Raw genomic sequence first — 23,109 nt, 5'->3', positions numbered from 1 at the left:
TTAAAGTATTAACTTATATAATTATTTATGTATTAATATAAACATTTTAATATATAAATATATAACATATCAACTGATGTAAAAAAAAAAAAGTCTTTATTATTATTATTATTATTATTATTTATTTATTTATTATTTATTTATTTATTCACTTATTCGAGCATTTACTTCCATAATTATTTGTACATTATTAGTAGTTCCGGCCCAAACTGCAGCACAAACACTGGTCCCACTTTTAAAGCACCAAGCGACTGCTCCTCCCATTACAGACGATCTCCGGGTGGAGGTGACGCCAGACTGAGGGCAGGAATCCCACAATAGCAGGCGGAGAATTTTTTTTCTTTTTTTTTTCGAGGCAGAGCTGGGGCTGGTGGCTGTTTCAATCAAAGGGAAGGCAGAGGGAAGGGAGGCTCTGCGGAGAGATGTAAGATGGCAGAGCTACAAATGTTGTTAGAGGAAGAGATTCCGGCCGGTAAAAGAGCGCTTGTGGAGAGTTACCAAAACCTGACCAGAGTAGCGGACTACTGCGAGAACAATTATGTCCAGGTAAGTGAGTTAGCCTCCACGTTATGTTCAGACTCCTTTTGTCGCGGAAAGCTCGGGATTGAGTCGGTTGTTGGGACAGGAAATGTGGATAAAGAAGCTGGACTCATCCGCCCAAAGCTTGGAGCTCTTCTAACACTTTGATGCCTTTAAAACTATGGGACATTTGGCTATCTTTTGTCTGCTCGGTCCTCCCTAATCACATTTATCCCGTTTACACAGAGGGTGTGTCTACTTTTTTTTATTATTACACAGGCTCGGTCCAGAAACTGCTTCCACTCTCACTGCTGATACGGAGGCCTGTTTGTTTTACAGCACCAAGTTTTCCGCTATTTTATTTAATTTTAAAGACGCCAGCGGGAAACTTACTGCGGCTTGTTCGCTTTAAATGATGCTGACACTGCCTGGAAATGTATAACTACACTGGTGGGAAACTCCATGTCATACTAACACTGCAAAGTCTACATGAATATTATAGCAACATAGCAGTCCATTACATTCCATAAGGTCATTAAACTCACCATTTAATACCACAAAAAGTCCCATTGGGTTACTACAGGAATATTACAATGGAGAGCTGCATTATGGACTTGTAAGCGCTCAGTGCAAATGTTATGTCAGTGCATGGCTTTAATCGGTGCTGCATGATTATATTAACCATTAAACAACACATAATGCCACGTTAAAGCATATTACATGCATGGAAAGCTTGACTTAATGGTGAGAAGAGCAGGATTTGCAGGGTTGCAACTAGGCAGAGGGAGGAATGTAAAGCCATTGTTAGTTGGTCAATAAAGGTTGGAGGTATTGATTTTTCTCCTTCTCAACTTACTCACTCTAACAGGGCTTGCTTTAATCTGTGCTGGCCTGTATGAGGCTTCACATCTGTCCTGGAGTTCATGTTTAAAGTCCTTTTCATGATCAAGTAGCTAAGTATTAAGCTCCTGCATTTGAGCTACAGTAAAGTAAATATGTGTCTTAGCTTCATACCTTCACAGTGGTGTCACCGTGGCCACAGGAGGCTTTGTGTTTTCGATTTGAACACTAATATCTCAGTGGTAAGCCACTTCTTAAAAACAGCCCCGAGAACAAACTGAGCGACAGACAAACAGTGGTTGGTGGGAAACATTTTTCAGCAGGAAGACAGCCCACCATATCAGCTTCAGAGGGTGTGTCTATTCCAGCTGTACTCCCCAAGGACTCCCTGTAATTTTGTTTTCTTCCGTGTCCTCCGATGATTTTGGCGTGGTGAGGCTCTGAAGCTCTGTGCCAGATATAACCCACACAAACACTACAGGACGAGAAGGTTGTCATCTTATATATGAGCCTTAAAATGAAGTGGATGAAGCTTCTTTTTCCCCCTGCTGCTTTTTCAAGTTTTGTGCACTTATTTATCATGATAGTTCAGGTCAGTGACAGTATGTAATTATGTATAATTATATACAGTCTGTGGTTCAGATACAGTGAAATAAATAAATGTGGGCGTTTCCTTGTTATGGATTGTGTTTATACCACGAGATCGAGGCATTACAAAGTGATTTCCCACAGTGACACAGTATTCATGAAAGCAGAAACAATGGAATTTTGTTTACTTTTGTATAAATCAGCGTGACAGCGTTTTGGAAGTTTTGAAGGAATGACAAGACTGTTACTGTTATTTAGCAATGGGTATTGAACCTACATACTGACAGAAATGTGTCTGTGTCAGGGGTTAGCGAAGCGTTGGTGTTAAATGTCAGGTCAGGTTTGTAGTTCTTTTTAGTCTTGATGATCTGAAGAAGTCATGAAGCCTTTCTTTAGATACAGTTTGAGAACTTTGACTTATTTTGTCACATGGGAAAAAGTCTGCTATGGCTGCAAAGCCTGGGTACTGTATTGGCACTATTTTTTAAAATTTGAAATAATACTTAGTGTTTGTTTTTAAGGTCAATACTAAAATGTTGTGACATGTATTTGTCAATATTTTGTACTTATTTTTAGTGACATTTGACCAACCCCCATTTTAATTTGTTTAGGGTTGGGTATTGAATCAAAAACTGTTGAGGTGGCATTGAATGCCACATCTATATTTTGTAGTGTTGTCTTGTTTACCCATTCTTGATCAATATCCCTCCTGAATTAATCATAATTTTACAATTTTGAGACAGTTTTACAAATGATATATTGACATTTTAGAAATTTGGCTTTTTTCTTGAATGAAAAAAGAAAAGAGAAATCCCACGTGGCATTGATATAGCTATGACAACTGAGGTATTGTTTTGGCTAGGGTTGCAGCAGTGTGCTGACACTGTGTTATATCATGATATAAAATGGATGGTTATCATATAGTCCTGTGTTTGCTTATCTGCAGTATTGAAAAAAAATGCAGCTGCACTGAGTATCTCACCTGCACGTATGCATTGCCCTTCCTCCTTGACTTCCTGCCAGACTTTTTTCTGAGGTGTTATTCCATCAACATCTTATGCCAATACTAGGGTATTGGCACATGGTTTTAAATTTATAACAGTACTCAGCCCTAGATTTTACGGCCAATACTGACTACTTAATTGTTCATTTCGGACCATATTTAGTCCAAAGCGACAAACAGTAAGTGCATTTAAACTCAGTGGACTACATCCCTGCTAAATAAAGAACTAAAAGCGTATTTAGTTCCTGGAGTAGTTTTTTTATGTAAGAAATTAGATGTAGGTAATTAAGGGTGGAGGAATATTGATTCTTAGATGCATTGGGAATCTCTCTTGAAAGAAAACCGTAATTTTTAAGCCCAGTTTTCGGCATTATGATTGCCTGTAACAGAGTTGTAAGACTGGGCTGTACATTCCTTAGGCTGCACTATTTGGATGATGAAACATAACAGACATTAACATGTGCATTATATTTATGTTCTACTGCTACTGTAATAATGAAAGATAATGGAGGAAAGCTGACCAATGATTGTAATCATGCACACCTTCAGTTTCTTGTAGACAGGTGTGAAGGAGGTGTGCAAGAGAAGAGAAGTCCTGCACACTGTTCTTTTACTTGAAGATTAAAGGACAGTGTGGGAATTCTCTCCTCTTTTAATTATGAATCATTAAAAATATGCTGTGTTTTAAACATAACAAATAGTCACACAGTAAGTTATGGATCAAAATCACAAATTTTGATGCAGCAAGATCATTTTATAATCCCATTGTAGCCCTCTGAATGGCATTGTGAGGTGCTTAGACATTCCAGACTCTACACGTAATGCTAACATTGAGTGTCAAAGTGTGGTCTGAAAAGAAAGTGTTTGCTTTCAGTAAACAGGAGAAGCTCCAAAAATAGTATTTAGATCATCATGGGACCAAAGCGCTCCTCTGAGACCCCAACTAATGAGATGTAAACTGCAAAGGAAGTGCACAAAAAGTACTTCTTCAAATGTCGTTGGCATGCAGCTGTGGATAGAGGACAGTAGGCATGGATGTACACACACAATATTTGTTCTGACTTTAACTACGAAAAGTTGTGTTTCATGAGTTGAACCGATTTGGAGCATCTTATTTTAAAGCGCTGACGTAAAAAAAAAATAAAAATCTGGACTTGAAGCTTTTCGGCGCACGTTGCGAGCTCTGTGTGAAGTGAGTGTCACACTAACAGTGCACTTTTCATAATTCCTCTCTGTCTGCCTCTGATAGAAACACACACACACACACACACACACACACACACACTCTGTGCACTCTGAACTGAACCAGCACTTATCAACATGCCTCAGCTTGAATCAGCTCGTCCTGTTCGGCACTCCTCCTTCACATTTCCATCCCTCCTTCTTCTCCTTCCTCCTCTCTGTCGCTGCTCTTGTCATGGAGGCGCTGAGAGTTCAGCGTGGACTCGGCAGACTGAAGCAGATGGTGAAAGCTGCGTTTAACCAAGGACAGATCACTGCCCTACTTTCTCAACTTGATGGTGACTTTTGTTGGTCCAAGGGAGTGTTTTGACGTGTGTGTGTGTGTGTGTGTGTGTGTGTGTGTGTGTGTGTGTGTGTGTGGCATATGACACACTGACGGGTTAGGGCTATGCTTCCTGTTTGCCCTGCTGACTCCAGAGACTTGACATCCCTAGAAATGCCTTCTCACTGTGTCAGGAAGTGGCTTATAATAGAGCCTTAGAAACCCACCCTTTCAAATGAAGACACATGTACACAGATTATTCTGATTAATGTGGGGGTTAGTGTTTTAATATGTTCCTGTATATTCTAACTATATAAGGTTAAAAAACAATCCCTGCCGCCTCCTTGAAATGTTTTGCTCACTTTTTTTAATTGATGCGAGTCAGGTTGTTTAACCTCTGAGACAAGGACATGTGCACTGTATGCAAAGTGAGCCACCTGTCCATGCTGTCATGGCACACTGAGAGGGCTGCTTTGTTAAACGCAGTCATACAGTTCAGTTGTGCTCAAGCTGTATTTGATATTTCTGGAACTGAAAGAATTTGTTGATTGATAGAAAACTGATCTGAAACTGTTGTGACGATTATTTTTTCAATGGTTGCAGTTTTTCAAGTGTGACAATGTGCAGCTTTTCTTTGTCATATGATTGTTAATTGAATATCATTGATTTGTACTGATGGTCAGACAAAACATGCATGTTGAAGATGTTGCCACGGGCTTGTTTTGTTTACATTTCATAGACAAAACTATTTATCGATTGAATAATATGTGGATTAATCAATTGCTGTAGCTCTAGATGTTCTGGTCGTGGCACTGAGAAGCACAACCTCATTTAAAAATGTCTTGTAGCCAAAGCTTGGTCAGATTTGTAGTCCTTTTTTTAACGTATTTACTCATTGACCAAGTATTGCTTGTTATGAATTATAATTTCGTTAGCTTTGGGGCTGCTTATAATCTTTAATTTCCTTTCTAAATTAGTCTCCCATTTAATCAATTGATATTGTAATCTATTAAAAGTCATTATACAGGAAAAAAATCTCTCATTGACAGCTTGATACCAAACACAGAAAAGCAGCAAACCTTGCATTATGAATATGGAACATTTTCAATGACTATGTTCACATTGTCACTAAAATCCCGAATATAATATTCTGAATTTGATGCGGGTCATGTAAACAACACATTCTGTTTGGATATTCTGAGTCAGGCCTTATTCTGAATGCAGCTTTCTCTGATGAAGTCATGTTGCATATGTCAGATTTATTCAGGTTTTAGGAGCATTCTTTGGACATGTGCACTGCACGTTTGGAATATGTGTCTCAATTGGGGTTTTACCGCAGTTTACAACACACGGCCTCTTTTCTGTTTACAGTCAGCTCTGTGCATTGTTCACAAATCAACTCATTATAGAGATGCACGCCCAAAAGAAAAACCTCAAATTTCTGGTCAGATGGAGAAACACTCTTTTCCTTTTTCTCAATGTGTTTAAAAAACTGTTTTAAATGGTACGCCCTGTTTATTTCTGTGTTTTTGCTTAGTTGTATTTTAGGAAGCCCTGTGTAACACTATGGCCAAGGGACTACGGATGAAAAATAGCCCCTTGGCTAATTCTGGCATTTTTATACCAAGCGTATTTATTAATTTCCACTGTCTCTTCTTGAATAAACTAAACCAAACATCATGAAAGACTTGGATATCAGCAAGTTTTTGGATATGCGCAAATAGTGCAATGCTGACCTTTTCAAGGAGGTGGTTGAAAGAATGAAAGAGGAAGGCTGAGTTTGCTCAGTCGATCAAGTCTGCCACTGATGGAAAACTTAAAAAGAAAAAAAAAACATTTTGGCACAGAGAAGCAAAATGACAAGTGGTTCCAGTTGTTCTGCTTTTCCATATTTTGATGTGATAAACAACACCTTAATTTGAGTATGCACGGCAGCAATGGGACTATCAGTGGAATATTCATTTTTGTTAGCCATGTAAACAGCTTAATCTTTTAAGAATGAGGGCAAATACTGGAATATTATGATCATGTAAACATAGTTACTGATGAATAAATCGAACACCAGTAATCATCAACTAATTGAATAACGGACCAAAAGTTCTTGAACTAGAAGACTTTCAGGGTTGGAAATTGGCACCAGACATGAGCCAAATGCTGGTAAGATACGCACGTGGCTACTATATTCGCTTCACTCACCAGCCAAAAGAACACCATAGGTTGTCTATTGAGTGGCTGGTATATTTTGAAATCTTGGGCGTGGAAACTCCAGCAACACTTGTAGTATTTAGAACAACTTGATTGTAGGACCAACATGTTTCAGCTTGTGGCCTTCATCAGATTTAAGATTTTGAAGTCTTTTCAGCCACACTGGCAGGCAGACAAAAAGTTAATTTACAGCCCTGGTTTTAGTGCAATAAGGTTCTTTTATGGCCCGTTTAAGACAGCATTAAACACATGTAGGTCTTAAAGAATGGAACAGTTTACCATAGTTGGCAACTGACGTGGTGATTAATAGATAAGTTAATCGAGAGAAATTTATTCGCCAGCTGTTTTGATAATAGATGAATCGTTTCATTTTTGAGCAAAAACATCAGACATTTGCTGGTTCCAGCTCTTTGAATATGAGAAATTGTTCATTTACTATCTTAAATCACAAACAAAAGCAGCAGTCTTTGAGTTTTAGACTGCTGTTTGGACTAAAGCAAATTGAGGATGTCATTTTGGGTTCTGGGAAATTTTGATGAGCATTTTCACAATTTTTTTAGACAAAATGATGAATCAATTAGGCTTAATCCTATAAATAGTCAGCAGATTAGTCAATAATAAAATTAATCGTTAGCTGCGTTGTTTTTAAGTAATTGCACTGCCATTACCAGAAATTTTTGGGAAAGGTTGAAGGAAACCACATATAGTAACAAGGAATAGGGAAATGGAAGTAAGACATATGGCAAACCAAGAGTTCAAACACCAGATCAGATGCAGTGTTGCAAGCTTGGGGCATGTGACTGCTGAGCCAGCATGGTGCCCACTTGTGCTTTTAGTTCTGCTCTTAAATTAGCAGTTTGGAAATGGGGGCTGTTATGTGTTAATCAATGCAGGTAGCATCTCACGACAGAAGAGACACGTCCTCTTCATGTCCTGGTCATATAACCTTGGTGTACCTGTCCTGTGCTGTGAATTAATGTGAGTTCTTCTCCCTGGAAGAGAGCAGGTGGCAGTTTTTTTGCACACAGCTCTGTCTCTCTGGGTTACCCTGAGTCCTCATTTCCTGTCCTTTTTTCTCCAACTCTCTCTCTCTCTCTCTCTCTGCGGAGTGGCCTGGTTTTTCTCCCAGCATGGCGAGGCCTAGCGGCTCTCAGCCTACCAGCCAGCCCATTCATCCTTTCTGACCACCTGTCACTCCTTCCCCCTCAGCTGAGCGGGGCTGGTTTGGTCCAGACTGATCTGTTACAGTCGGGTTAGAGAGTAGGAGTTTCGGAAAATTACATGTATACTGACATCATTGTTCCAGACAAAAATAGTCTGCTTGTCGTTGGATTAATACAGAAGATGTGCCAGGTTTTTGTGCATTGTTCGCACTCTTCTTTTAATGTAGAGAAGTGCGACTTACACCCAAACACCCTCTGTGTCAGGGTGACCCAGCACAAAGGAATAGCCGTTCCTCCAACTCTCAGATCCTGTGAAGATTGATTATTTGTTTATCAGTTAAATGTGTTGTTTGAGGTATGGAGCAGTGACTTTCTGCCTGGACGAACCAATTATCAAGTCACTCAGGAAAGGTTAATGAGTTTCCCCCATGTGCACACTTCCCCTTTGTGTCTCTTCGCTGTCATACTGAAGGAATTTTTAATTGTGCGCTGGCAGTTCTTCAAGGTCAGGTAGACCTTACGGCCTTTCAGTCAGCTTCCATCTGCCCCAGAGGAATTATGAATTCACGTAGCGTACTGCTGAGGTTTTTTTTTTTTTTTTTTTTTTTTTAAAGAACTAAGAGTTAGCTCAAGGAAGGATTGAAGTTGTTAAGTCTGCAGGTTTTCCTTATTCCTTATTCCAAACATGTTCCAGTGTCACTTTCACTACCCTGTCTGTCTCCTCAGGTGGTTTCTGTAGGTGATAAGTTTCTCACAGTTTCTTGTTTAAACGTGTGGATACTTACTGAAGAGGTTGTCATACATCATTTTATTAAGATCAATACGTATAGCAGTTTTCTCTACGATTAATCCCATATATTTAACACTTTATCTAGCTCAGTTTCTTGTTATCATCCACATTTAAGTCCCACTAAGCATGGCGGGACATGTGTCCAATAAGTTAGTCTTATTAAGATCATACTGATGCTATTTAAAAACAAAGCGTACTGGCACTAGTTCCAGCATCTGTAAAGTTAAAGGGAAGTCCGTGTATTTGTCAACCTCGAGTTTATTCTCAGAGTGCATTTTGATTTGATAATTCATTTTTGATATACTGATATCAATATTTCACAGTTGAAACATTTAATGGCGCTATATTTTGAAAATAAGATGCATAGTATGAATGAACATTTTGAATCGCTCAAGTTGAATTGTCACTAAGATATACTCTCAGCAGGACATTTTACAGTAAAAAAAAAAACAAAACCCGTCAGAGCTCACTGGTGTTAAAGAATGAACCGTAACACTGATTCTAAATTACTTGAATTTTATATCTACATTTCTGTACTGAAATTTGTTGTTAAGTTGACTCCGCTGATACAAATATATCTGTAGTAAGCAAATATCACATTTAAGTCACCACCTTGATTGTAGAGATGTGGGAAATGAGCCTCCTTCTAGGGTTGCGAATCACCTGGGGATCCATGATACGATATTATCACAATACTTAGGTCACAATACAATATTATTGCGATTTTATAGTTTTTTTCTTGTATTGCCATAAAAGATATAGCGATATATTGTGATTAAACTGTAATGGCTGTAAATTTTGTCCCTGAAGAAAAACTTTGTCAAGATATGTTTTATATAATAAGATAAAATGTTCAGTCTGTTATTTCACTTTTTTTTTTTTTTTTTTTTTGTGGGCAGCAGCGAAATGTATCTAGTGGACTGAAAAAGCAATTGAATATATAATTCTCGTAGGCTAACTGAAGTTTATTTAAAAAAATAAATACTCGGCACTGTGTGATGATACGATATCGCTATACAAAAATATCGCGATATTATGCTGAATCAATTTTTTTTCCCCACCCCTACCTCCTACTAGGGCTGGGAATCTCTAGGCACCTCGTGATTTGATTGGATTGCGACTTAGAGGTCAACAATGTGATATTTAAACAATTTTACTTTCATATAGTGCGGCTCTTGTCCAGGTTCCTTTCCTCTTTGATGCCATAAAAGCCAAAATGCTTCCATAAGTTCACGCTCAGCCAAAACTCAAGTTAGCTTAGCTTAGAATGTAAACACAACTCACATGTTAAATTTTACCATCCAGTCGGTTCAGCTGTAAGAAACGTGCAGCCTGGTCTTACAGAATTATTATAGGTGATCGTAATGTCGAGATTTGGGTTTTAAATTGGAGAATGTATTGACTTCTCTGCATTGAGAAATAAACGCAAAGAGAAAATTGTGATGCAGCCAAGAGTCAGTTTTTCTCCGCCCTACCTCCTACAGAAAGTAGTACCCTAAACCTTGCAAACTGCTTTGAATGTGGTATTTAATAATGTGTTTGTGACTGTAAATTTAAATAAGTATAAGAGTAACAGCAGGGGTTGCTCCTAAAATGAACTCTCCATCTGACCTTTTATTTGTCCTCATGCCCAATCAGTAAACTAGCCTATTGTTATTTTCACTAACGCAAAAGAGGGAAAACTAGCAAGCTGTGTTGTGCACTTTTGATCCAACACCATAGTTTGTTTGGTGATAAAGGTAAAGCTGTTTGCTGTGTTTGAAAATGCAACTGTTTTATTTTGAATTAATTCAAGCAAGTTCAGTGTTCCTATTTGTTTGAACTAGATCTTTTAAAAAGTGACGCGCCCAGTGGCCCCAATCAATATTGTTCTTGGCAGAGTTTACATCTCCCAAATCAGTATGAGAGAGCATTTAGAGCTGCAGCGATTAACCAATTAGTAGTCAACCATTTAATTGTACGCCAGCTAATTTGATATTGATTAAATCTCTGATTCCAGCTTCTTTACTGTGAATATTTTCTGGTTTCTTTACTCATCCATGACAGTAATTATATGTCTTGGGTTGTGGTCAAACAACCCATAATTTTCTGACTTTTTTTTTCATATTTTTTATAAAATATTTTTTTCATAATCGTCTTTATTTTTTTAACCAAACAACTAATCAGATAATCTAGTAAATACTTGGAAGATTAATTTGAAGTGAAAGTAATCGTTAGCTGCAGCCCCACAGAAGTGGTGAATAAAATGATACCGTGATACCAGTAGTATAAGAAATGGTCAAAAATAAAGAGAATGAGACAAATACTGGAATTTGTCCTTTCATGTGATCATGTCTGATCAAATTTATGTCTTCAAATCGCTGTAATAGAGAACTAGCAGGAGTAGAAACTCACTAGATGACGTATTGAAACTGGCAAAGTGACCATAGTGTTTTACCCTCCATCTGTTTTATAATATATCATTCTGTTCTATGGCAGGAGGAAGTAAATAGTAAGGAAATAGCTTGAGTTACATTGGGTCAGATCTCATGTTCATTGGCTCCACCTTATTCCCAATCAGCCGCTGGATGTCAGACAGCTACATCAATATAACAACCCACAGAGCACTAGCTGTAAGCTGCCTCCTGTCTCACTTATCTCACCCTCGTCCAGTCTGCAGCGATCAGCGGTCGATACAAAGTGCCATGTAAGCTCTACAACCTTCCAGTCGGATTTACACTCATTCTGCTCCTGACTACACAAGTTACCACACAAACTGAGGCGCTTTCAAAGGAACGTTCACCTCAGATTTCTTTATTAACTCGTCCACTTCACAGCTAAAACAAATCTGGGGTTGGTCCGTTGCAGCATGTTTGTTTTCATAGCTCCATGCACTCCTGACACTGTAGCAGAGCTCTCCAGCAACACTTGAAACTTTGAAGACGAATGACATGTTGCAGAATTCCAAACATTCCTGTAAGTTTCTTTTTTTTTTCCGTTCTGAGAGCATTTCCCCTCCGGACAAGTGGGAGCACATAAATGCAAATGTGCTTGTCAGCTTTTTGTTTTTTAAAGGAGGGCAGGAGATTTTCAGTGGGACGTAGCAGGTTCACATTATATGCTCCACAGAAGTGACATACGTCATCTGAAAGCAGGGAACCTGAAGATTTATTTGAGATGCAGTTCAGCACTGTGTCAACTTTCTTCAGTTAGAATTCTGTGTTAAACATTATGTTTTGGTTTTCAGACTTCAAAGTTTCGAGTGTATATGGGTATAGAACATTATGATGAAAATATATAATCGCAATTTTCATGCCAAATAAGATTGTTGCAGCAATTGTTGGGCTGATTACCATTTGTTACACAGATTTAAGCATTTTTTACCTGTGAGTATTGATAAAAAATAGCAAAAAATCCCTCCAAAATGCCACACTAAGACACCAAGACCTTGAGGAACCCCACGGAAAAACCCATGCAGCCATGCAATGCAATTGGTATTAAAAACTTCTGACATTTGGAGAGTTCTCTAAAACTTGCAATTTTCGGCAAAGAGGTAGCTAGCACTTCTGTTCTGGAAACTGCTCAGAAACCCTGCTATGGTCAACATACCTATGAAAGCCATTCATGCCCAAGGTCTCTAATTTGTGGCTGTAAAATTTTACTGCACTGTGATTATCATGGAGATCACAATAGGTCATTTTATACAGTGATCTGTTTTTTTAAATGGTCTCACCAAAATTAAATGGCTACTTTTGGGACTAACGTCATCACACATTAATAAAACTGGACTCATTGAATCCACAATACTGGTAATCTCAGCTTTTCAGTCATATCCAATTTATGCAATTCCAAGACTGTTTAGGAACCCCAGTACGCAAAAATATTCTAATACAGTAGGCTAAAATAACACATTCATACTGCCTGCAAAAATTTCGTGGTTTTTGGTAGGGATATTTGGATACCATTTTTACTTCCCAATACAGATTCTTGAGCTTGCAAATCAGCTGATACTGAGTCACGATCCAGTACCATTGAATTTGAAGTAACAACAAATTAACAGCTGTATACTACTGACCCTGTATGGATGTGAAATGATTGCTATCATTGTATGGCATGGCTCAGGTTAAACCCTTTGTAAAACATCAACAAATACGTTTAGAAATAAATGCCATAGAAAATGCCAAATATCTGACATTTTGCTAACGTTACACTATTTATCAAAAATTCATTCTTCTTCAGTGCTCTAAAACAGTAGTTGCCAGTGACTGCAAAGAACAACTTGGCTATGTAGACTAGTGTTTTAAGAGTGGCAAAGAAGAATTTGTGGTGTCGGATCAGTGCATAGACTGGTGTACTCTCCAATTCCCAATACAGAACTTAAGGTAGTATCAGAGGCATTTTCAATACTGGTACCTGTATCGGAACAACTCTAGTTTTTGCCCAAAACTGCATGGGATTAGCATAAAGTGGACATGTCTGTAAGGGGGAGATTGTGGGTAGCCATAAAACCCATTTTCATTGAGATACCTTGAGGTGAGATTTTAAGGGACCTCCTGGAAAGTGGCCATGTCAGCATGACATAGATGATACCAGTGTATACTTAAGGTCCTCTAGTTTCATATAATGGTGTATCATCACTATAACTTTAAAACTCAAATCCCTGTTTATCCCTTTGTAAAGAGGTTTTGTCATGCTCCAAACTTTACAGGGTTGATTCATTGAGTTTTTATTTAGGTATTTTGTCTCACTTCCCCAGATCTTCCATTAGTCATGTAAGGGAGTCAGTAGGACTACTCATTTGGTCCATTTCCTACTTCTGCTCAGGCCTCTGGGTGGAGAGGCAGCTACGCCTCTTCTGACCCTTGAACAGTGTTTCTATCCTCAGGGAGGAAGTCTGGACCTTTCCTTCCTACCATCTTAAGGCAGCCAGCGGGCCTTGACAGTAAAGGAATGCACCACCTTGTTAAAAAAAATAAATAAATAAATCATGTTTGCACTCCAGTGGCGGTTGTCGGCCGTTATCTTGCCAGACTGGATAGGTGACAGCGTGAATTGGAAGTATTTATCCAGTTCAGTGCCTCAAAAACCTCCCATGAAACAAATCTGTTCTTGTGACTGCCACTCCCTTCTTGCTCCCAGATCTATCAGGCCACATACATGCTTACATACAGCGTCTGCAGCCAAGCATTGCTACACTGGCCCTGTGCTTTTTGCTGTCTCTAAGAGCTTGTTTGATTATCTAGCTTGCCTCAGCTGCCAGCTACAATTTTGCTTTGTGTACACGGACCGTGCATTCCTCCGTACTCCCTTTTTAAACCCAGCTGAGGTGCTGACAGCCTGTCTACTACTGCCTGGATATTCGGCAGTCTCTTTCAGTCATTACTCAGCTCAGAAATATGAGATAAAGTGCCCCAGGAGCGCTAAAGCTCTCTGGGAGCTCACCTCATTCTCTGCATCTCCTGCTGCGGTATACTACGCTCGGCTCTCCGCTGCTGTTATTTACCTTTTGTACTGAGCAAGCACACATTTTGCTGCTCTCCTGGTGAATGTGTCAAGCACTGTTTGTTCTGTTTTTTTTAATATCTACTGTAGTCCTTCTAGCTGAAGATGGATGTCACAGGGAGTGAAGATTCTGGGTAATTGAACATAAAATCTGGTTAGTTTGAGGATTTGTGGACGGCTGACTTCTGATGCATGAACAAGTGAAGGGACGACGGGGGCTTTAACTAGAGCAGACGGCTCTAAGATGCCGCCAGTGGCAGTGCAATCAAGTGTCGCATCTGTCCTCCCAACGCCCACCACTGACCTCGTATCACTGCTCTGGCAGCTAATGCAGTCTGGATCAGTTTGTCCTGAAATACAAAAAAAAATCTCTAGGAGCTGAGCGTGTTTTTGACATGTTAGCTCAGATTATTTCATCCTCTGTTTAAGAAATTAAAAGAAACCTGTGCAACTGATCGTGCTGGCAGAGGTCTGGATTTGAAGAATTACAGTTGTGTGATTAACGCGAGGCTAAAGATTTAACCTCATGATGTAAACCAGCAAAGGAGGGGACAGCCCCGGTCAGCTCTTTCCATTCAGTGTATCAGCTTTCCTGACCAATTAATATGATTCATTGTGGTTGTAGTCACTGTGTCACTGGGGAAATGGAAACTGAGAAACTGTAGTAGATGACATGCCTGTTATAAGTCTTTGGTGCTCCAGTTTTTGGGCATAGTTTAACAGCTTCAACTTTGAAACTGATACAGAGAAGACTAGTCATCTTAAGCCGTATCATCTTGTAGCTGGTCAAAGACAAAGTGTTTGTTCATCGTGGTCTTGTCATTGCAGAAAAAGACTCGTTATTTCCTTGAGCTTATGTGAAATGATGTCAGTTTTGGCTCAAACTTAAAGACAGTTTTGTTACTTGTGGAATAAAGCAAGCATTCACACATGATAAGTGTGAAATTGGATTGGACACATATTAAAACATATAAAATGCAGCCTTTGACAAACAGACTAAACAACATCACATGTTGAGCTTTGTGTGGAAGCATAGACTTCCTTGAGTGAATATTTTTTAAGGACATGCAGGATGTAAATTTGTGTTTCTTTACACATCACAGTTCAGCATTTGTGCACTGAAGCATCAATGATGCCGTTTGTCTGTGCACTTTACAGCTGCAAGATGCTCACAAAACTAAGTTAAATGTGCAGTTTGGTTATATTAAAGTTGCAATATGGATTGCAAATCACAGCAAATAGCAGTAGTTCAGAGATTCTACAAATTAATGCAGAATGTTTTTACCTATCACAGTTGAGCATTCGTGGCGGCATCAGTGGTGCTGAATGTCTTTGCTCTGCAGCTGCCAGATATTAAAAAAGTCAAGTTAAAGAAGCCCTTTTTACACATTGATCCTACAATAGGTCCACAACGAAGTCCCTATATTACGCCGGCTTTGCTTTTTACACTAGTACCAAACAACCTCAGCATAATACCGCCCGAGTGTGTGATTTCAGATAGCATGCCAGCATTCCGGAAGCTAAAGAGGCACAACGGGTGTGACGTAACACAACAGCGTTGGCCTTTAATGTGACATATAATGTTTCAAAGTGTTGGGCACTTTCTGAACAATAAGAACAACATATCAAGGCAATAACAACAATAATGTTTACCATCCTGTCATATAGGGGTTAATCTTGTACTCTGCTCAGACAGCAAGGACCTCCAATTTGTGGACATTTTCAGTTGCTTTTTAAATCTCCTGGCAGTGGGTTGCACACATAACATGATGTCAAAACATGGCACCAATGTTGTCGGGCTGGCTGTCTGTTTCACACAGACATGGATTCAGCACTGTTACTTCCTCTGCTGCCGGCCTAAAGGTGGGACAACTCTGTCACCCGAGTTCACAATCATATCTTAAATACAGAACGATGAGGCGGGTCAGAGTACATGCTTTCATTAGAACCTCCCTCCCTGCCTCATGATAAACACCCACATCTTTCAAACTCCACACCCCAAGTTTGTCACACAAGTTCAAGCCAGAACCCCACTTTACAACTGAGTTCACTGGATATATAGTAAACATCATGATAACTGCACTGAACTTTAGGGTAAAATTGTTGGAATGCTCCTTTAATTGTGCTGTTTCTTGACATTACAGTTCACAAAAAATACTACTTAAAATGGATTCATGGTAGAAATTCTAATGCTGAGAAATTCTCACAGTGTGAACAACACAAGCACCATCTCTGACTTGCAGCTTGGTATGTAGGCCAGCAGTCCTGCACAGCCAAGCATATGTTGTCCAGTAAGCTGTTTGAGATGTCCCTAAACAGCAAAAACTGCAACCTCTTGCAATTTAGAAATCGCTGTCATGGATGTAAGGCTGTTTTGTTTGTTTATTTTTGTTTTCTATATTTTCCTGCAGCTGCTACTCCATGTTTCATACTGCATATTGCAGCGTCAGTAGTAGGTGTCTGTGTGTGCACATGAATGAACGTGCTTTCAACAGATGGCCTTTTGCTCCGAGCCCTCTGGAGGAATCTCTCCTCCTTCCTGAGGCTGTTATCGCACAACACATCTGCTGCTCTGATTCCCACTAAAAGAAACACAACTAAAAGCTGTCGTCTCCTCGCCTGGCCGAGGCTAACCAGCACGGCAGCACTCCAGGTCAGGAGCTTTTAGCCATACAGATTGCTTCTGAATTAGTTACGCGCTGCCAGAGGAGGTGAGACACGCAGTGACGTCGTTGTTTTCACTTTGTCTTTCCATACTCTAGTCTTCATATGATTCTCTTTCTTCTGTTTTGCCCTCTAACCACTACTACCAGTAATCATCTCCTCCACCACCACCACCTACCCCCTGCTACGGCAGCCTGTTATCAGACCCCAGTGTCGCCCCTCCAGGCAGCGCTCTTTGGACTTCTCTTTATGAGCGAGCAGTGTTGGGAACAGCCCACAAAGATCAAACATGATGGCTCAGTTTGAGGCTCGGCTCTTTGCCTCAGCCTGTTTTGATGTGAGGTGGCTCTAAAGAAAGTGTCATCACCACAGTTTTTCTGGTTTAGCCACTTTTTGTATCTTTGTAACTGTCAGAATGCCTGTTACTGAGCAGCGGTTTGACACACTCAATAGTTTCTAAACATACCAGGTTAAAATAGGAGAAATAGCCTACATTTGACAGTTGTATATTTCTGTAGGTTATCATGGAAAACTAAACTTAAGCTTTAGTTTGTCTTAAAGCATTATGAGTTGTAGCTTGTGTCAGCTCAGCCAACCTAAACAAACACTAGCCAGTAGGCTAATTAAATAAAACAGCCACACTGGTGCTAATGCTTCTTAGTTTCTGCTGAATACATTTCAGGAATAATCCACTAAAATGTTTTTAGTATCAAACATTCATGGCACGTAGGCTTGAGAGGTGAAGTAAGCTCACATTTAATAACTGACGCAGCTAGCAGTCGCTTTAGAAGTTAACCTGCTAGCTAGTTAGCTGCCTAGCAAATTCCAAATAAACAAAGCCAAATTGCTAAAAGGCAGCTAACTAGCCAGCAAGCTAATTAATTTAAGAAAGTAGTTGGTGCTTTTGATGCTTATGGGAGTTTCTACTAAATGCAAAGAAACAAGCTAACATAGCTGCAAACTCCCATAAGCATCAAAAGCACCAACTACTTTCTTTCTAATTAGCTTGCTGGCTAGTTAGCTGCCTTTTAGCAATTTGGCTTTGTTTATTTGGCTATGTTAGCTTGTTTCTTTGCAGAAAATGTTAGCTGTAGCCTACTTTGAATTTGCAATAGTAGCAGCAAAATATAGCAAAACTTCACAAACGACATTTGAATGATAGTTTCATTTCCTCTCTGTCTGTTTACATGTTCAGTATTTGCTAAACATATATATTTTTGCCAAAGTATGGCTAAATACACAGCTTCTCTTTGTTACTAGTGCAGTTAGCTGTTAGCATTTGTCATTTCTGATCAAGCAAACATACTTAAATGCCAAACAAGTGAACAGTTTAGTTTCCTGGAAATGTTTAGAGACTTTTAGCCATATTTTACCATATTTATTCTGAGCCGTCGTTAAAGCCTGCAGGCAATGAGTTTTATACAACACAGATAATAGACTGGTGCAGGAATGAGTCATAAAACATGGAAATTAGTTAGCATTTTAGCACTTCCGTTTCCCTTGTCTTGAAGTCGACGTTTTTTTTAAGTGAGCTTTTTTTTTTTTTGTTCGATGCCTAAAATATGGTCTGTAGATGGTTAACATAAGCTTAAGAGACTTTCACATTTTGTTTTATGACATAAAATGCGTCAATAAATACCCTGCTTGTAAATTCTGAAGCCTTTATGTGATTTATTAAAGGCTAAATGAGACTACAGAATCTCATTATGTTGAACACGGCTTTACATTCTTGCTGTAGATGCAACGTTAAGCCACATGACCTAGTGTAGTTTGTTCATCACCAACTTGAGTTTTTTTTTTACTTCTGCCGATTGCATTTACACCGCAAAAATCATAGAAGTGGTGTTCATTTGTTCTTGTGGGAAAAAAGGTCTAAGTATCATAAACGTTTGTTTGCCACAGATATTATATTATATATATTATTATATTTTCTGTAGTAATCAAAAATCCAATAGAAAAATCCCATTGGCTTTTTGCCATTGTGACGCTACTTTGGTGTGTGCCTACAAAAAAAGAGAAAACATTATCAGAAGCTATCCAAAAAATCAGCATTAGCTACATTTTTATATAATTTCTAGATGTTATTTATTGTGCAGTTTGAAATTTTCACAAGCAAAATATTTTCTCAGTAACAAAGGCAGAAATTAGACAGTGTATTGTTGAATATGCCAAGTGTATTCTATCAAGCTGGCCAAATTCAGAAATGTTGTCAGCTGTTCACTCTCTGTTCTCGGAGCCTCCAATATGGCTGCTGCAGGATGGGTTACATCATCACAAATCCCCTCAGAGAGAGCGTGGTATCTAGGGAATGAGAGTCGTGGTGGGAAAAGGATGTCTTGGCTGCTCCATTGGCCCGAATCCACCACAAACCTGACCTGGATACAGGGCTGGAAGATAGATGCGAATGTGATGCGATATGAACAATAACTGGGTTCCTCTTCCATCTTTTTTTCATCTCCCTTTTTTCTCTAACCCCTTTTTGTGCACAGGCCCAGGACAAGAGGAAAGCTCTGGAGGAGACCAAAGCCTACACCACCCAGTCCCTGGCCAGCGTGGCCTACCAGATCAATGCCTTAGCCAACAATGTACTGCAGCTGCTGGACATCCAGGCCTCGCAGCTGCGGCGCATGGAGTCCTCCATCAACCACATCTCCCAGGTCAGAAATACACACAGATACACACACACACACACACACACACCCACACACACACACCACAGACCATACAGCTGTGAAGAATGGTGCTCCGCACTTCCCACTTCTCCTTTCACTTTTACACAGACTCTGTTATTTTCAAACACAGTATGAGTCCTTCTGTAATATCCATGGTTCCTTTTATTGGTGTATCAGTCTTACACAAGTGTCTGACTGTCTGTGTGTTTGGCCAAATGACTGCGAGTCTGTTTTTCTTTCTTTTGTGCCCTTGTCTTCTTCAGAGGCACACAAGCATTATGAAACATTTCACCACAATCCATCTAACTTGCAATTATTGGTCTGCACAACTGATTACTGAGCAGCCCTAACGCACATAGGGACATACTTATAGGTCTGTCTTTTAGCCAGTAGTAGCATCTTATATATAGAAAATGACTATATTGCAAACACATTAGAAATTGTCACGTCTTTTTTTTTTTTTTTTTTTTTTTTTTTTTAGCCACCAGCATGATTCTCAATTTGACCTTTCAGTTCTCCCACTGTCTTATGGCTCTCTCCCTCTCAGACACACAAAAAAACAAGACTCACAAGCATGATTCATCTCACACACACCCACCCATCAACATCACTCTCTCTCCTAGGTCATATAGTGTGTTAGCAGGCGAGACATGTGTTTTTGTACCTGCACATTTTGCAACCATGGAGCACCAGTGTGACTTGCAAAGATTATTAATATGTGAACTAGAGAGTTGTTGGTTGTTGGTGAATAAATCCTTACGTTTAAATGCACTGCGGTAACAGTTTAACTTTCTCCTGACCATTAACTTCTAACTGTTGACACACTTCCAGCCTGAGACGAGCTGTATGCTTCAAAGTAAAAGCACTAGTGGTTCTGCTTTGATTTATTTCACTGCAATGGTACTTTATTTAACTTTATTATAATAGTACTTTATTTCACTTTATCATAAAAGGCCTTTATTTGACTTTATTGTAACAGGACTTTATTTGACTTTATTATAACAATACTTTATTTAACTTTATCATACAAAAATAGGTACTTTTTTTTAACTTTATTGTAACTGTATTTTATTTTGTAGTTTGGTATTTTGGTAGTCTACAGTAGTTCAGAGAAGATTTCAAAATATCAGGAGATACCTACAGTGTATCATGATATAACCTAAAAATGCTGCATTATCATGTAGGCCATGTAACCCAGCTCTAGGCTTATGATGGGCAAAATAGGAATAAACTGTCAAAGGTTTTGCTGCACCCTTAATACACTGGAAGCTACACTAGGTGGTTGAATTAGGGCATCGTGGGCAGCGTTTTTAGAAATCAAAGAGCATATAATTAATGCATTTATGTGATGACATATTTAGATTTTTCAGCTATTGAATCACCTAAAAAAAAACAGACATTCCTGTCTAGTTATTTAATCATTACCAATTTCTCAACTGAATTTCCAGAAAATGTATTATATCATGATTGAGGATATACCCTGATTAATATCTGTAATGCTCACTTCTATATCACGTCATTCCTAACTTCAACATGTATTGAAAATTGTGGCTTTGTAGTTTTTCCTTTCCTAACCTTTTTCTTTCTATAGCATGAGGATTCTGCCATGTGCAGGTAAATCCAGCCGCTCATCCAATGAAGGCATTAAGAGCTCAGACAAATCAAACAAAGAGCTCCAGCCATGTGGCACCTCGTAGATTAGGAGTGGGTGGCATTCACCAAACCTGGAACACATGTATAACACAGTCATGGCTGAATCCGAACTTAGAAAATAAGTGAAAAAAGGAGAGGTATTTGCTGTTTATTTTTGCTGTGATGGAATGGGAGGAATATTTCTTTTTAGTTTTGTCTTTCCCATGTCTGCTATCTGGTGTTTTTCCTCTGACAGAGCTTTGCTAAGAGCGCCAGAAATTCTTTCAGGATACACTGAAGGTCAGATTTTCAGTCTAATGGAAGCAAAGAGGACTTGTGAGACTTGAGGGCTTGAGAGAGAGAGCAGAGAAAGAGAGAGAGAGAGAGAGGGATCCCGCAATTCAGAGGAAAGGCTGAAGGAAATGGAAGATGGATGATGACGAGCAAAGAAAGGCGAGAGAGAGAGAGAGGGAGGCCAAAAAAAGGCATATTTACTCTCCAGGTTTTGAGTCAATATCCTGACAAATAGCATTCAGCCAATACCAAGGTCACTGCCTGCCTTGGTCTCCATGACAACCCCCTGGGCCATGTCGGAATAGCATATGAACACAGTTAGATATGGTGCTTTAGATCACAAGAAGAGAGCCAGCGCCACCCGGTAAACTCCAAGCTGGCTTACATTGTTTGACTTCAGTCTCTGTTGCAAGTGCTCATCACCTTCTCTTGTCTCGTGCGTGGGAAATTCCATCCTTCCTCTGCTATATTTATGCCAGCGTTTGTGTACTTGGCGTAGCCATGGTGATGGTGAGCTACATGGTGTCACGTTAGGTCAGCTAATGGTCAGTAAAGAAATGTTTTTCCCCAACTTTTTGGTTTCTCCTTTTTGTTTTATGAATTGAAGTCTATCTGGAATAAAAAAATCAAAGTACAAACTAATTTTCTTCCACTTTGTAGTCATCGCAGCTACAAGAAAAACACGCCATCCCTATTTGCATAACTTGTCCCTGAGAAATCTGAATGATTTAGCAGCTTTGCCTTGATAACTCTAAAAACTCTAAAAACGCAGAATGTCCCTTGCATGCTCAACATCTTCATCTCCATCTAGTTGTTTTATGTAAAAGCACAAGGCGAGGTCCTAATGTGTTTTCCGTAATGAAGCGTATCTCTGTTTTAATAATAAAGAGACCGGGCTGCGAGATCTGCAGGCCGTGTGGGTGTTTTTTATTGCTCTCCACCGTCCGGTTCAGAGGTGGATCATTATCGTGTTGCCCTCGCTACTCATGGATATGATATTAGCAGCGGCCCCCGAGGCCAACGTTGCGTTCTGCTGAATGTGTAATGGAGAGAAAAGCCTGCAGCTCCAAGGATATATGTTGATTTAACAGTGGAAAGGAAGTTTTCTCAGGTGAATACCAATGAAACACGAGCATGACTCCTTTATCCTCGAGACACGAATAATAAACACACCTCAGAATTTACTAGGCTATACATAATCATACCAGCTTTTTCTTTTCTGTCCACAGTCCTCCTGTTAATGGTGTAGTCCAGTTTCTGTCCATCCCTGAAGCTGGGATGCTTCATGACGAGGCTCTCTTACATTAAGTTGTCAGTCAGTGTGTGGTGAGACATTGCCTGGCGTCAGGGCAGTTTCCTTCAGCTCGCCCACAGTTACAAGGGGTTCACTCTGGTCAGGGTGTGTCAGCTTAGCGGTGGCATCTCTCCGCCTGGAACTGGTATCCCTCTGAGCTGGATGTCAAGTGTGCTATATTGTACCCTAATAGAGCATACCTTATCTTGTATTCTGCCTGTGGTGGAAGACACAAAGGCTGTCTTTTTAAAGGGGTAAAAAGGGAACAACTAAGATGCGCCAAAATCATAAGAGTAGTTTGAATCTTTTAAATACCTTTAGCCATTAAAAGACTGTGTTAGAAAAGTGCAATTAAACAAATGTAAGGCTGCAACCAATAGTTAATTTCTTCAACAATAATAATGACTCTTTATATAGCACATTTAAAAACATGGTTTACAAAGTACTTTGTCAGACAAAG

General features: G+C 39.4%; 1 protein-coding gene across 8 annotated transcripts in view; it reads left to right on the top strand.

Moving 5' to 3' along the window:
- Nucleotides 1–336: 336 nt before the first annotated feature.
- The window catches only part of abi1a (abl-interactor 1a), a 69,766-nt gene continuing 46,993 nt past the window's right edge, over nucleotides 337–23,109 (top strand). For 5 of the 8 annotated variants that reach the window (XM_049565050.1, XM_049565052.1, XM_049565057.1 and 2 more), the window contains exons 1-2: nucleotides 337–546; nucleotides 19,247–19,414. In XM_049565050.1, the coding sequence (XP_049421007.1) occupies nucleotides 430–546; nucleotides 19,247–19,414 (285 nt within the window). In that variant the 5' untranslated portion in view covers nucleotides 337–429. The remainder of the gene's footprint in view (nucleotides 547–19,246; nucleotides 19,415–23,109) is intronic. The other 3 variants (XM_049565055.1, XM_049565053.1, XM_049565054.1) reach the window with 1 other exon arrangement.

This window comes from Epinephelus fuscoguttatus, linkage group LG21 (genome assembly GCF_011397635.1).
Source record: "Epinephelus fuscoguttatus linkage group LG21, E.fuscoguttatus.final_Chr_v1".
Lineage (NCBI taxonomy): Eukaryota > Metazoa > Chordata > Actinopteri > Perciformes > Serranidae > Epinephelus > Epinephelus fuscoguttatus.
This window is presented reverse-complemented; position numbering and strand designations above follow the sequence as displayed.